This window comes from Thalassophryne amazonica, chromosome 23, assembly GCF_902500255.1.
Source record: "Thalassophryne amazonica chromosome 23, fThaAma1.1, whole genome shotgun sequence".
Lineage (NCBI taxonomy): Eukaryota > Metazoa > Chordata > Actinopteri > Batrachoidiformes > Batrachoididae > Thalassophryne > Thalassophryne amazonica.
Genome location: NC_047125.1, coordinates 27,719,809 through 27,734,858, shown reverse-complemented (window position 1 = coordinate 27,734,858; position 15,050 = coordinate 27,719,809). Strand labels below are relative to the sequence as shown.

At 43.0% G+C, this 15,050-nt stretch overlaps 1 protein-coding gene across 1 annotated transcript in view; it reads right to left on the bottom strand.

Annotated features, from left to right (window-relative positions):
• Positions 1–13,883, bottom strand: part of LOC117505468 (F-box/WD repeat-containing protein 7-like) — a 32,110-nt gene extending 18,227 nt beyond the window's left edge. The window contains exons 1-2 of the mRNA XM_034165132.1: positions 13,649–13,883; positions 10,821–11,311 (exon numbers count right to left, since the gene is read on the bottom strand). Of these exons, the coding sequence (XP_034021023.1) occupies positions 10,821–11,255 (435 nt within the window). The 5' untranslated portion in view covers positions 11,256–11,311; positions 13,649–13,883. The remainder of the gene's footprint in view (positions 1–10,820; positions 11,312–13,648) is intronic.
• Between the last annotated feature and the right edge of the window lie 1,167 nt (positions 13,884–15,050).

The following is a 15,050-nucleotide window of genomic DNA, read 5'->3' as shown; positions in this document are numbered from 1 at the left end:
CATTTATCAGATCCAAAACCCAAACAGGGTGCCCCCCTAGTTCCAACCCTGGCGGGGACCTCGCCCACTTTGGTGACTCTAGATAACCTGGAGCCGATCGCTGGCCCCGTGGCGGTGACATCTCATTCGAATGTCTGCCTTATCAGTTTTCGATGGTACTTTCTGTGCCTACCATGGTCACCGCGGGTAAAGGGGGATCAGGGTTCGATTCCAGAGAGGGAGCCTGACAAATGGCTACCAGATCAACAATACCCACTCCCAACTCTGGGAGGTAGTGACAAAAAACAACAATACAGGACTCTTTTAAGGTCCTGTAATTGGAATGAGTACACCTTAAATCTTTTACCAAGGATCCATTGGAGGGAAACTCTGGTACCAGCAGCCGTGGTAATTCCAGCTCCAATAGTGTATCTGAAAGTTGCTGCAGTTAAAAAGCTCATCATTGGATCTCAGGGTTGAGCTGCCGTCTGTCCCAGCCCCTGCCTCTCGGCACCCCCTCGATAGTCTTAGCTGAGTGTCTCACAGGGTCCAAAGTATTTACTTGGACCAAATTAGAGTGTTCAAAACAGGCCCGGTCACCTGGGAATAATGAAATAGGACTCCGATTCTATTTTATGGGTTTTCTTCTCTGAACTGGGGTCATGATTAAGAGGGGCGGCCGGGGGCATTCGTATTGTGCCGCTAGAGGTGAAATTCTTGGACTGGCGCAAGACGGATGAAAGCATTTGCCAAGAATGTTTTCATTAATCAAAAACAAAATTTGGAGGTTTGAAAACGATCAGATACCATGATAGTTCTGATCATAAACGATGTCAACTTGCGATCCGGTGGCGTTATTCTCATGACCCACCAGGCAGCATCCAGGAAATCAAAGTCTTTGGGTTACAGGGGGAGTATGGTTGCAAAGATGAAACTTAAAGGATTTGGCAGGACACCAAAAGGAGTGGAGCCTGTGGCTTAATTTGACACAACATAGGAAACCTCATCTGGCTCGGACACGAAAAGGATTGAGATTGACAGCTCTTTCTCGATTCTGTGGGTGGTGGTGCATGGCCGTTCTTGGTTGGTGGAGAGATTTGCCTGGTTAATTCTGATAACAAACAAGATTCTGACAAAGACTTCTCCAAAATCAAAGAGAAGGCACAAGAGAAGAAAATCCACCATGACCAAGTGGAGATCCAATCTTCTTCTGACAACACGACAGAAGAACTACAAAACCCAACCCCCCACCACATTGGCCCTCTCACTTCAATCTGGGCAGACAACAACCAAAGACAGAATCAACCCCTGCACAAATTCAGTGACAATGAGGGGGAGAGAGAACTATCTAGATGACCTGGTATTACCGTCTCCAACCAAAGAAGGGCTACAACAACAACTTGACGTTCTACACAATTTCTCCCAAACCTGGGCATTGACAGTGAATCTAACCAAGACAAAAATTATGATACTCCAAAAAGGACCCAGCCTCCAGTCACACAAATGTAATTTCTTCTTAGATAAGACGTCCAAGAACACATTAAAAATAAACATCAACACCACAGGGAATTTCAACAAAGCTGCAAATGACCTGAGAGAAAGGTGAGAAGAGGTTTTTATGCCATCAAAAACAACATTAAAGTAGACATCCCAATTCAAATCTGGCTCAAAACATTGGAGTCCATCATAGAGCCCATTTCTCTTCATGGTTGTAAGGTCTGGGGCTCGCTCGCCAACCAAGATTTTGCAAAATGGGACTAACACCAAACTGAGTATCTACATGCAGAATTCTGTAAATTCATCCTCTATGTCCAATGCATGCAGAGCAGAATTAGGATGATACTCACTAATTTTTAAAGCTCAAAAGAGAGCAATTAAATTTTATGACCATTCAATTTATTCAATTCAATTTACTCATTTTATATAGCGCCAAATCACAACAGAGTCACCTCAAGGCGAGTCACACAAAACTATAAAAAAAAATAATAAAATGAATTAAAAAAATTAAAAAACCACAGTAAAAGAGTAAAAAAGTAAAAAGCATAGTAACATAATATGCCTATGCTAGCCATACGACAGGGAAAATAAATGCCATCTTAAAAATAGTGACCCCAAATATGCTCCATAACAAAACCCTGATCCATAGAGAGACTGTAGAGAGATGCCCCATCAGTTAGCTGGTTCTGGGACTCTCTACACAAACACAAGCAGAGCCACCAGACACAAACCCTATTAGATTAAACCAAATTATACGAAAACAAAAAGAAAACTATGTGACACATTGGAAAAAAAAACAACCAAAAACCAGAGTAAATTGGAATGCTATTTGGCCCTAAACAGACAGTACTCCATGGTAGAATACCCGAGCACTGTGACCAACCCAAAGCTCAGGAAATCCTTGACCATGTACAGACTCGGTGAGCACAGCCTCACCGTGGAGAAAGGCCGCCACAGACAGACCTGGCTCCCCAGAGAAGACTGACTGTGCACCCACTGGACACAACACAAGGTGGAAACCGAGCTGTACTTCCTAACCACCTGTCGGCTGTACCAAGATATCAGAGACACATACTTCCCACAGATCACAAACAAAAAAGACTTTGAGAGCATGACCAACATCGACAAACTTGTGTATCTGTTGGGTGAAGTACAACAATATGTAAACACAGCAGCAAGGTTTGTGAGCCGCTACGACAAGAAAAGAAGAAGAAATGGACATACAGAAACCCCGTAAACCCAAAACAGGAGATTACACTGCTATGTCACTTTATCTAAGTGCAATATAACACATTTGATAGGATTTTATATATATATATATATATATATATATATATATATATATATATATATATACATATATGAGGGAAGATCGAGAAGGGGAGGAAGAAAGAAAGATGGAGGAGGGGGAGAGGAAAAACGGAGAAGGAGGGAGATAGAGAGAGAAGGGGGAAGGGGCGATAGAGAGAGAAGGAGTGAGAGACAAGTGAGAGTGAGTGACAGAGAGAAAGACAGGTGTGAGAGAAGGAACAGCGAGGGGAGGAAAGAGCAGAGAGAGGAAAAGGGGGAAGATGGAACAGAGACAAATGAGGAGAGGGAGAGAGAGAAGAGGGGAGGTGGGTTAGAGGGGGGAGAGGGTCAGAAAATAGAGCGAAACAGAAGAGGGGAGAAAAATGAAGGATGAGAGAAAATGAGGGGATGCAAAAGAGACAAAAAAGAAATGTGGGCGATGGAGCGAGGGGGAGGAGTCTAACAGAAGTGTGTTTATTTTTGTTCATGCTGTCATGTACACATTCTTGGAGATAAAACGGTCGTTCAAGCATCATTCATGAACTTTAGAGTTCTGACTCCGATCGATAACCAAACATGAATTTTATTTCAGCGTATATTAATGTATCATGCAGACTGCTGTGTACTAGGGGGCGTGTCCACTTGAGTGATTGGTTCAGCATCAAGACAGAACTGGAATAATAACAATAATAACTCTAAAAAAGTTCACGCTCAGCGATGCTTGAAGCACCAGAAGCAGACAGTGTCTTACAAGCTGTGTCACGTAGTCCTACAAAACATGCAGCAGCGGTTGTGAACATGAACTCGCAAGAAAAACCAAAACATGCCCCACTAATTGCTCCCCAGTTAGTAATTTCACTCAGACTTTAAAAGGTCGTGAGTCCCTCAGCAATGTGTTCAATGCCTGCGTGGGCTGAGTGCTGGGTCGGGTTGTGTTGTTCAACAGCTTGGATGCGTTTGTCAGGCAAGGAAAGTTTTACTAAACTCAAGTTTGCAGATGATGCTGTGATTTTCATGGAATCAATGGATGTCCCAGTTGTGGCACTTGAAAAGCAAAGCAAGAAGTCCTACTGTCTGGGTTTCCGACTGTCTTAAAACAAGTCTAAGACCAAGGCTTTCACTTACTTCTTTGACTCGGAAAGTGTTAAACTCGTAGAGATGTTCGCTTACCTCAGCAGTGACAGTCATGTCTCTGGATCCTCCACTTTTAAGACTGAGAGAAGAACTTATGGAGTCATGAGGTCTCTGGACAGAGGTGTTTGGTGATGCAGATATCTCTACAAGAGAATGAAGTTCCAGGTCTTGAGGGTCCTGGCGCTACTTGTCTTTCTGCATGGTTGTCAAACTTGAACTCTAACCAGTGACCTAAGTGACAACTGGATGCCTTTGGTACCAGATCCTTGGAATTGCTGTTTCGACCAAATAGTTATTTAGGGAAATGAAGATGAGGTGTTTCACTTGCATTGTGAAGGATCTTAATCAGTGTTCCACGTGACTTGTTTATTAAACGCACACAGTGAAAGTTGGTTCAAATTACTGCAGTCTGGAGTTCTACACAGATCTTTACCATGTCACAACTGTTTTTGGTGCTATGCCCCCTTCTTTTTTGCAGCTAAACATTGTGAGTATTAGTCATGTCTTTACCTCCACAACAATAGATAACCTGAATTAAAGAATGATAGACCGTGCGGCTTGGGGTGACACCAAAACAATCAGTCTGTACTGAAAAATAGTGATGGGAAACGCCAAACCCTGTTCAAGAATGTTTCAAAACCTTTGCAACACCTGTGTTTGGAAGCATTGTTCAAGAGTTCCTATTAAACAGGAAAGATCATCATATTGTTACATCATTAACTACTTAGAAAAAAAAATTCTAAATATTTTCAAAGTACTGCGCACTCTGGTGTTGAATCATCATAAAATATAAAGGACTCAACTAGAATCACAGTTTGATTAATAAATAATACTTATGTAACAAAGAAAAAATAAGTAAAAGTTACACACTTATCAGTTGAACAATGAAAGAACAGTGACAAGATGTGTGTGGCTGACGCGTGTCACCGTTGTGCTCGTGGCTGTCACGTGTTGCCGTCGTGCTCGTGGCTGGGCCGTCGTGCTCGTGGCTGTCGCGTGTCAACGTCGTGCTCGTGGCTGGGCCGTCGTGCTCGTGGCTGTCGCGTGTCAACGTCGTGCTCGTGGTTGGGCCGTCGTGCTCGTGGCTGTCGCGTGTCAACGTCGTGCTCGTGGTTGGGCCGTCGTGCTCGTGGCTGTCGCGTGTCAACGTCGTGCTCGTGGTTGGGCCGTCGTGTTCGTGGCTGTCGCGTGTCAACGTCGTGCTCGTGGTTGGGCCGTCGTGCTCGTGGCTGTCGCGTGTCAACGTCGTGCTCGTGGTTGGGCCGTCGTGCTCGTGGCTGTCGCGTGTCAACGTCGTGCTCGTGGTTGGGCCGTCGTGCTCGTGGCTGTCGCGTGTCAACGTCGTGCTCGTGGTTGGGCCGTCGTGCTCGTGGCTGTCGCGTGTCGCCGTCGTGCTCGTGGCTGTCGCCGTCGTGCTCGTGGCTGTCGCGTGTCGCCGTCGTGCTCGTGGCCGTCGCGTGTCGCCGTCGTGCTCGTGGCCGTCGTGCTCGTGGCCGTCGTGCTCGTGGCCGTCGTGCTCGTGGCCGTCGTGCTCGTGGCCGTCGTGCTCGTGGCCGTCGTGCTCGTGGCCGTCGTGCTCGTGGCTGTCGCCGTTGTGCTCGTGGCCGTCGTGCTCGTGGCTGTCGCCGTTGTGCTCGTGGCCGTCGTGCTCGTGGCTGTCGCCGTTGTGCTCGTGGCCGTCGTGCTCGTGGCTGTCGCCGTTGTGCTCGTGGCTGTCGTGCTCGTGGCTGTCGCCGTTGTGCTCGTGGCTGTTGTGCTCGTGGCTGTCGCCGTTGTGCTCGTGGCTGTTGTGCTCATGGCTGTCGCCGTTGTGCTCGTGGCTGTTGTGCTCATGGCTGTCGCCGTTGTGCTCGTGGCTGTTGTGCTCATGGCTGTCGCCGTTGTGCTCGTGGCTGTCGTGTGTCAACGTCGTGCTTGTGGTTGGGCCGTTATGCTTGTGGCTGTCGCGTGTCGCCATTGTGCTCATGGCTGGACCGTTATGCTTGTGGCTGTCGCGTGTCGCCGTTGTGCTCATGGTTGGACCGTTATGCTTGTGGCTGTCGCGTGTCGCCGTTGTGCTCATGGTTGGACCGTTATGCTTGTGGCTGTCGCGTGTCGCCGTTGTGCTCATGGCTGTCGCCGTTGTGCTCGTGACTGTCGCGTGTCGCTGTTGTGCTCATGGCTGTCGCCGTTGTGCTCGTGACTGTCGCGTGTCGCTGTTGTGCTCGTGGCTGTCGTGCGTCGCCGTCGTGCTCGTGGTTGGGCCGTCATGCTCGTGGCTGTCGCGTGTCGCCACTGTGCTCGTGGCTGTCGCGTGTCGCCGATGTGCTCGTGGCTGTCGCGTGTCGCCGATGTGCTCGTGGCTGTCGCGTGTCGCCGATGTGCTCGTGGCTGTCGCGTGTCGCCGATGTGCTCGTGGCTGTCGCGTGTCGCCGATGTGCTCGTGGCTGTCGCCGATGTGCTTGTGGCTGTCGCGTTTTGCCGTTGTGCTTGTGGCTGTCACATGTTGTAGTTGGGCCGTCATGTTTGTGGCTGCTGCGTGTCGCCGTCATGCTCATGACTGTGGCTTGTCACCACATACTCGTGGCTGTAGTGTCGTCGTGTTCGTGGCAGCCTCGTGTCGTCGTCGTGCTCGTGGCAGCCGCGTGTCGTCGTCGTGCTCGTGGCAGCCGCGTGTCGTCGTCGTGCTCGTGGCAGCCGCGTGTTGTTGCTGTGCTCCAAGCTGCCACGTCTCGTCAGCTGCGAGTGTAATGAGTTCTCAGACAGCTACGGTCAGCTGAGCTGATTTGACGTTAACAAGCTGGCAGAATGTGTCGTGATTCCAGTGGGACAAATTATCGAGGTGCAATGCAGCAAGCAACAGGTACTGCTGCATGATGCAAGAGGGAAAAAACACAACAACAACAGTGCATCCTCGGAATTGGAGCGTTCATCAATAATGAATACTGGGAATGTGGCATGGATGTGAGGGACTCAGAGCTCATGTATATTTTAACGAGCAGCCGCGGATGTGTGAGTGTTTGCCTGCACTGCAAACGCTCTCCGGGGAATAACTGCAAGAGACCAATCAGGACGTAAGTAAGCAAGGACACAAGGACTGAAGGAAGGAGGCTTTAAGGAAGGAGAGAAGAAACAAAGAAAGACACTGCAAGACATAATAAAGAAATGGGAGGCGGGGGTGGGGGGGTTAAGAGATGAAGAAACAAATAAAAAACGTAAATAAACAGTTGAAAGAGACCGTAATTATTTTGACCACACAGAAAGTGGAGGATGGGAACAAGGGACGACTGGAGGTTATACTGGCATCCTTCAAGTCTCGCCTTAGGCAGACGACAAAACATCTGTTGCTGTCGTTTCCTGTCCCGACACACGTGGAACAAAGCTGCTTCCCACGCCTGCCTATAGGAGCTTAGTGCTGTCCGGTTGCCATGGCGATGATGATGATGAAGACAGAGTGATAAATGTGGGGTGCAGATGCAGATTCATACTTCAACAGAAAACTTGGACTACGCCTGTCCTGCAGAGCTTCAGTGAAGCTAATTTGAACCAAACTGTGTTTTCATCTCAGATTGTACATAAATATTGGGAAATTTCCCCGATAATCTTTAAAACAGGTAAGATTGCTAGATACTGCTGTCTGCTAAAGAAACAAGTTTTTTTTTTTGTATTTTTCACTTTAAATCGATATTCAATTCAATCAATCAATCAATTTTTTTATATAGCGCCAAATCACAACAAACAGTTGCCCCAAGGCGCTTTATATTGTAAGGCAAGGCCATACAATAATTATGTAAAACCCCAACGGTTAAAACGACCCCCTGTGAGCAAGCACTTGGCTACAGTGGGAAGGAAATGATAACAGTATGACTGAAAATAAAATTTCATTATATTTGGCAAATTTTCTTTAGATGTACGGTAATAATTTGACCCACTGATCTCTTATTCATTCATTAGACAGGAGAATAATCAGACTGTCATGGATCAGATGTAAAGAAAACACTTAAGTGACAGGCTACTGTGTCCGTAAGGTCCCTGGTTCAAACCTCGGACTAAGAGGACTTTGGGAATGCGTTTGTGGCTCGAACAACATGCGTCCATGTGTGCACACTCAGTGGGAGCAGCATTTGCGGAATGTTGGCAGCGCCGGAATGTGGCCTCCTGCACACTCAGAATACATGAAGGTGTGCATGAGTCAAAGCCAAAGGAGTAAAAGTGAACTTAAAGACACCTTCATATCATCAGTCTGTCTCTCCATAGACAAAATATCTCACAAATCAATGGATGGATCGGACATAATTGCAGAAAAGGAGATGAAGTGACTTCGATCTGCCCATTTTTTTTTTTATTCTCCCTGAACAATGCAAGACAGAGATGCTTTATGAGTAGAGCCTGACCGATACTGATTTTTGGGGGGCCAATAATGATACCGATATTAGGAAGTAAAAGGATTACAATAGAGGTATATCTGCCAATATATGCAGAAAAATGGCAATTATTCCTAACATTTCCTTATCAAACGCTTAGAACAAACAAAATGTAATTTACGCTTGATGTTTTACAGCTTAAACATGAACTTTGTTACAGAGAACTATAAATGTAAGCAACAACCAACCAACATATGCCACGCTGCCATAACAATGACTTCACTTGGATTGCCATTCATCTTGTCACATCCTTCAGCATTTACATAAAATAGACTTCTCATCCATTTTGGCCCCGCCTAGTTAAGTTGGCAGCACAGTGACCGCTTGTCTCGTGTTGCTGCAAAACAGCTATTCTGGCTGAAAATGAATGGCAGCTGGATGCTTTGCCTCTATCCCTTGCAGCTAATGTGGCCAAGGAGTGACAGGGGTCCCAGCAATACTTGACAATGTCACCATTTCCAACAGCCAAAGTGTTTTCCTGGATTGTTTACTCAGTAAAATAAAAGTTTTCACATCGGCTGATACCAATATATTCGTGAAAGGCTCACACTGGCTGATATTATTGGCCAACTGATATATCGGACAAGTCTTTATCTATGACATCCTAAAAGTAGATGTGGGAAAAGATGAAGAGAATCAATGTCAAAGAACCAAACAAAACTTACATGGAGGACCACTGATCCAAAGTGTAATGAAAAGTGTGCGAACCCACCACATGTCGGACGTGCCAGTGTAACGTGCTTCTGTTCACACAGTCATCTGACCACAGCGTGACCACCGAATACAACAGTGAGGTCACGTGTGAAAAACACAAAGAGACGGACAGAAAATGTGAAAAGTGTGAGCCAATGTCCACTTCACACAAAATAAACCAGTTCAGCACAAACTGATTTTTTATTCAATATAATAAATCTTCCATCTCAGTAATCTGCAGTGTTCCAGAAATGACTGCTCCAGATTAGTGACATCTCTCACCGCATTAGTGCCCTAAATTCTCCATCTAACATTCTGACACGTGCACATAAATCACTCAGCCTTCACAACCTGATTAAAAAAACCTTTAATGTACTGTAATTTAATAAAACTGCCAACACTGCCCCCCTGAGGTCCGAGAGCAAAGTTCAGAACAGACAGCATTACTTACTGGTTCTGGACCAGCATGGCACATGGATACCAGAACAATTCCCATCAGAGCAGATGACATATCCCATGATCCTCAGGGAGCCACCACAAGTTGTGTGAGGAATGCTGACTGTCAGACATTCCGACTCGCACGTACAGAGTTTGAAAAACTCTTATGAACGCGCACCTCTACCGATGCTAAAAAAGAACAAGATTCTACAACGTGATTCAGATCATTACTGTAAAAGGACTCACCCTCTGAAAGACCTGCACAAATGAGCAGTTGATCATCAACAGCAGTAAATAAATAAAAACAAGTAAATAAATAAAGACCCAGCTCTTAGTATTAAAGAAAAAGTGATCCAGAATTCAAATCTCGATCAGGATCAGAATAAAAACAAAATTTTACAGTTAAACTGAAATATAAATGAATTCACTCATTTAAATGAATTGCTACGATGGCATTAATATATTAGCTGGTTTTAGCTGAAGTGAAAGAAGTATTCATATTAAATGAATGAATAAAAGTCAATGATTGTTTTAGACGCTGATTAATGTTTGTTTAAATTGGGAATGTTTGTACACTTTTGTATTTTTTTAAAAGAAATTTTTCGATTTTATGTTTTGATATGCATTTATAAACCAATAAATAAATAAAATGAACTTAAAAAAAAATCAAACTTGCAAATAGAAATAAAAAAAAAGCAAATCAGCTCATTCTAAGATTACTAAATTACATCATACAACTGTTTCTGTGTTTTGTTTTTAAGCCTGTAATTCATATTATCTGACGCTGTTATAAAGTTTAACATTTAGACATGTTATAATAATAATAAATAAATGAATAACTAAATAAAATCACAATATAGGTGTTTGTTATCAGCTTTTACAGCAAATGTTATATTTTTAGAAACCAATTTGGAAGGGCAAGCCCTTTTTTAAATTTCTCCTTTTTTAAAATTTGTATTTTTGTTTTTATTTAATGCATCATTCTAATCGTAAATCTCATCGATATCGGTCTTCCTTACATCAGCCGGAGAGCTTCGTGTCTAATTTTCTTCAACAATAAGAAAACAGGTGAAGATGTTTCAGATTATTTCTACTTTAAAACATTCTCAGCTAGAAGGGAACTTGAGCGTGCGTAACTCTGCCAGCGCTGGGACTCCGTGGCGGATTTGTTGTTATACGTTTGCAGCTCTGTTAATACCAAAGGAGGAATTTCTTTAACGTCACCCTGAATCAAAGCGCATTTAACTGGAACAGATCCAAATCTGCACCAAACTCCAACTGGTGCACATCATCTATTAAATAAGACCAAACTGATCAAGTCCTTCCTCGTGATAAGATCGATAATTCCAATAAATATATTAGCGAGGCTTTGGGGCGGAGTCTTACCTCGTTCTGCAGGAGGAGCCACGGGGACATCACCACTTCAGTCTCCTCCTCCTCTTCTTTTTCATCACTGTAAACCTTTGTTTCCTCGCCTTCCTCTTTTGCATCCTCACTGACCTCCTCCGTACTTGTGAAGTGATTGGCTGTCTCCAGGTGGGCGGTGCCAAATGGCTCTGATGGACACGACTCCTCCTCAACGGTGACTATCGCCACACTGACTTCATCTTCGTCCTGGTCTCTTCCTCGGCCAAGACAGGAGGGCAGGACCGGAGAGGAGTTTAAGGAGGAGGAGGCAGAGATTGGAGTGAGTCGACCAATCACATCGCTCCGTGCTTTTGCATCCACCTTTATCGTTTCTTCTTCTTCCTCACTCCTCCCAGTTTGAGTTATTAGGCATCTGCCTGCTCCTCTTCTCCTCTGCAGCTCTTCTTCTTCCATCTTTTCCTCTGCTCTCTTGTACTTTTGATGGTCACTCCAAAGATCAAATCGCCATCCTGAGAAGAAATTGTTGACGAATCGAGTAATTCTGACAGCATAATTTTCCTACAATTTAATCTTAATTTATTAACAAAAATAATGTCAAATAACTGTATAAGTTACGCATTTTATATCTTCAATGTTCAATTTATAGACACAATTTAATGGATAAATTTCCACTGTGGTTTATTACTGCATTCCCTGAACAGAGCAACAATGGCCACCTTTTATTTCCAACAGTCAGGAACTAAACATAAATATCAGACATACTGATCAATACTGGTTTACTGCCACTGGTGTTCCTCTCATTCCCGACATCTGTCTTCCTGTTGCCCCCCCCCCCCCCCCCCCCCCCCAGTGAGGAGGATATAAGGTATTTTAGAGAAGGAAAGGAGCCTGCAGCTGCAAAAATAATTAGAGGTCCACATGGTTCACTGTGTACATGTTCAACTTCTACTTGTAGACTTTATTATTACTTTCTTTAAAGTCAAAATTATCAGCAACTTTAATTCCTGATTCTAACTGTGCCAACCTTCATTTAAAGTATTTTAATTACTCTAATAATGATTTAGAAGAGTGCAAAACTAAATCAACATTAACCGGTTTGATGAAATTAATTTAAAACATATTAAAAGCTTTTTAAGATCCTTTATCTCAGTGTAAAAAGATTTGAAAGAGCCAATCCTCATATTTGAGAGTCTGTGGGGAAAATCTGATTTGACAAACAGAATAGATGGTTTAAAAATCTTGTTTCTGTCAATGTGTGAACTAGTTATGGTTTTAAACCAGCTCCAGCTGGTTACATTAAAAATAAACTTAATAATTTGAAAAAATCCACGAGCTCAAATATAGTCGAAACATTCAACTCATCGATAGTGAAATAAAAAAAATTACCCACAGTAATTTATTTTAAAGTTGAATTCTAATTATACTCAACAAAAATATAAACGCAACACTTTTGGTTTTGCTCCCATTTTGTATGAGATGAACTCAAAGATCTAAAACTTTTTCCATATACACAATATCACCATTTCCCTCAAATATTGTTCACAAACCAGTCGAAATCTGTGATAGTGAGCACTTCTCCTTTGCTGAGATAATCCATCCCACCTCACAGGTGTGCCATACCAAGATGCTGATTAGACACCATGATTAGTGCACAGGTGTGCCTTAGACTGCCCACAATAAAAGGCCACTCTGAAAGGTGCAGTTTTGTTTTATTGGGGGGGATACCAGTCAGTATCTGGTGTGACCACCATTTGCCTCATGCAGTGCAACACATCTCCTTCGCATCATCCGTGAAGAGAACACCTCTCCAATGTGTCAAACGCCAGCGAATATGAGCATTTGCCCACTCAAGTCGGTTACGACGAGGAACTGGAGTCAGGTCGAGACCCCGATGAGGATGACGAGCATGCAGATGAGCTTCCCTGAGACTGTTTCTGACAGTTTGTGCAGAAATTCTTTGGTTATGCAAACTGACTGTTTCAGCAGCTGTCCGAGTGGCTGGTCTCAGACTATCTTGGAGGTGAACATGCTGGATGTGGAGGTCCTGGGCTGGTGTAGTTACACGTGGTCTGCGGTTGTGAGGCTGGTTGGATGTACTGCCAAATTCTCTGAAACGACTTTGGAGACGGCTTATGGTAGAGAAATGAACATTCAGTACACGAGCAACAGCTCTGGTTGACATTCCTGCTGTCAGCATGCCAATTGCACGCTCCCTCAAATCTTGTGACATCTGTGGCATTGTGCTGTGTGATAAAACTGCACCTTTCAGAGTGGCCTTTTATTGTGGGCAGTCTAAGGCACACGTGTGCACTAATCATGGTGTCTAATCAGCATCTTGATATGGCACACCTGTGAGGTGGGATGGATTATCTCAGCAAAGGAGAAGTGCTCACTATCACAGATTTAGACTGGTTTGTGAACAATATTTGAGAGAAATGGTGATATTGTGTATGTGGAAAAAGTTTTAGATCTTTGAGTTCATCTCATACAAAATGGGAGCAAAACCACAAGTGTTGCGTTTATATTTTTGTTGAGTAGATGGTATAGATTTATTGGGTTAAAGTTCATACAAAATACAAACCATTAACGAGGATAACACAAAATAAACTCTTATTTCCAGTGTGGTGCTCTTAACATTCAAAATGACAATAAGCAACAAAAAAAAAAAGCTAAATAAAAACCAAAATACACAAACATCATAACATATAATCATATAATTTGGTAGGAGGGGACGAAGTCAACTAGTTTTTCAGCAGGACAACTTTATCAACGTGTCTAAGACGTTTGGAAAATGTTTAAGGTCGTTGCTAAAATTCTAAAAACAAATATCAAAGTGTCAGACTGACCTTTAAAAAGCGTCTCGATCTCCTACAGAGCTTTTTTTCCCCACTTCTTGTTCTTCTTCTTCTTGTTACAGCTTTTCCTGCTGTCATTCGAACAAGAAAAACTTTACATTAAACTTCGCTTCGTTTTTTACCTTTCTGTACATTATTTAGCGTTTCTATATCTCAGTTTTGTTTTTTTGTTATCTTTTTCTCCGTTTGTTTCTCCTCCTACACATGGAGCTTTTGTTTGGCGCCGGATGATGACGTCACTCAGAGCTCTCCCCATCGTTTATGACAGACATTATAGAGTAGACGCCGTATATAGTTCAGTGCATCGACCGCGGCTGCTGACGAGCCGTGGGCCGCCATCTTGGAAGGGTCATCCGACCCGCTCCACTCAGTGATGTTTGACAGACATCCTAAATTTACACAGTGCTAAAATACACTTTATAGAATAGAGAAAATAAAGAACAAAGCAACTTCATTACAGAAAGATAAAACAAACAAAAACAAGTAAATCAAACCTTCACTGTGCCTTGTGATGGAAAAACTGCGATGACCGGTCCAAGATGGCGGCCGCATTTCATGCGCCTCAGTAACCAATGCGGCATCTACTCTATAATCTATGACGACAGTTTTTTTTTTAAATAAACAAATTATTTTTTTTATTTTATTTTTAAGATAATGTAAGATAAGAACAAGAGTTAAGAATAGCTAGTTCAAGATAATACTTTTTTTCAAGATAAGTTAAGACTAAATAAAATCAGCTAAGATAAGATAAATTAAGATGGCTTCAAACAAGAACAACAAAAAGACAAGTTAATAGATCATAATGGTTTATAGACGACAGAAAATGGTTATTACAGAAGTAAACTTCCAAGATAAAATGGCCAACCAAAATGGTTGTGATATTTGCTCTTTGGGCTTCTCCCGTTTAGCCTCACCAAGTCAACACTGCAAGAACATGTTTCAGCTGTCCAAATACTTTTGGACCCCAGTGTAGAAAATTTAAGAATAGACAAGCTGTTAAGGTACTATAACGCACGACTAATTTATATATGTATAAACCTTTATGTAGATTACACAGATGAATGTAAATCATAGTATGACCAGAAGGCAAAAACAAACTTGTTAATTGGAAAATGGGATTAACCTCAGCTGTTTTATTAATCAGGTATCAAATAACAGTGAGGGGATCAATAATCACGTTCATAATCAAATCCTGTAACATTTTCTTCAGTTCAAAGGCAATTTGTGCAGATATTAAAGATAAAATTTCATATTTCCATGTGAAAATTCATATGAATCCCAAACTGTCTACATTCCCAAATTGAATTAAAATTGACCCAAGAATGCTGAAAGATGAACCTGATAATGACTGTAGTTAATTTACCTTTTTAATTCAATAGTGATTAAATATTGA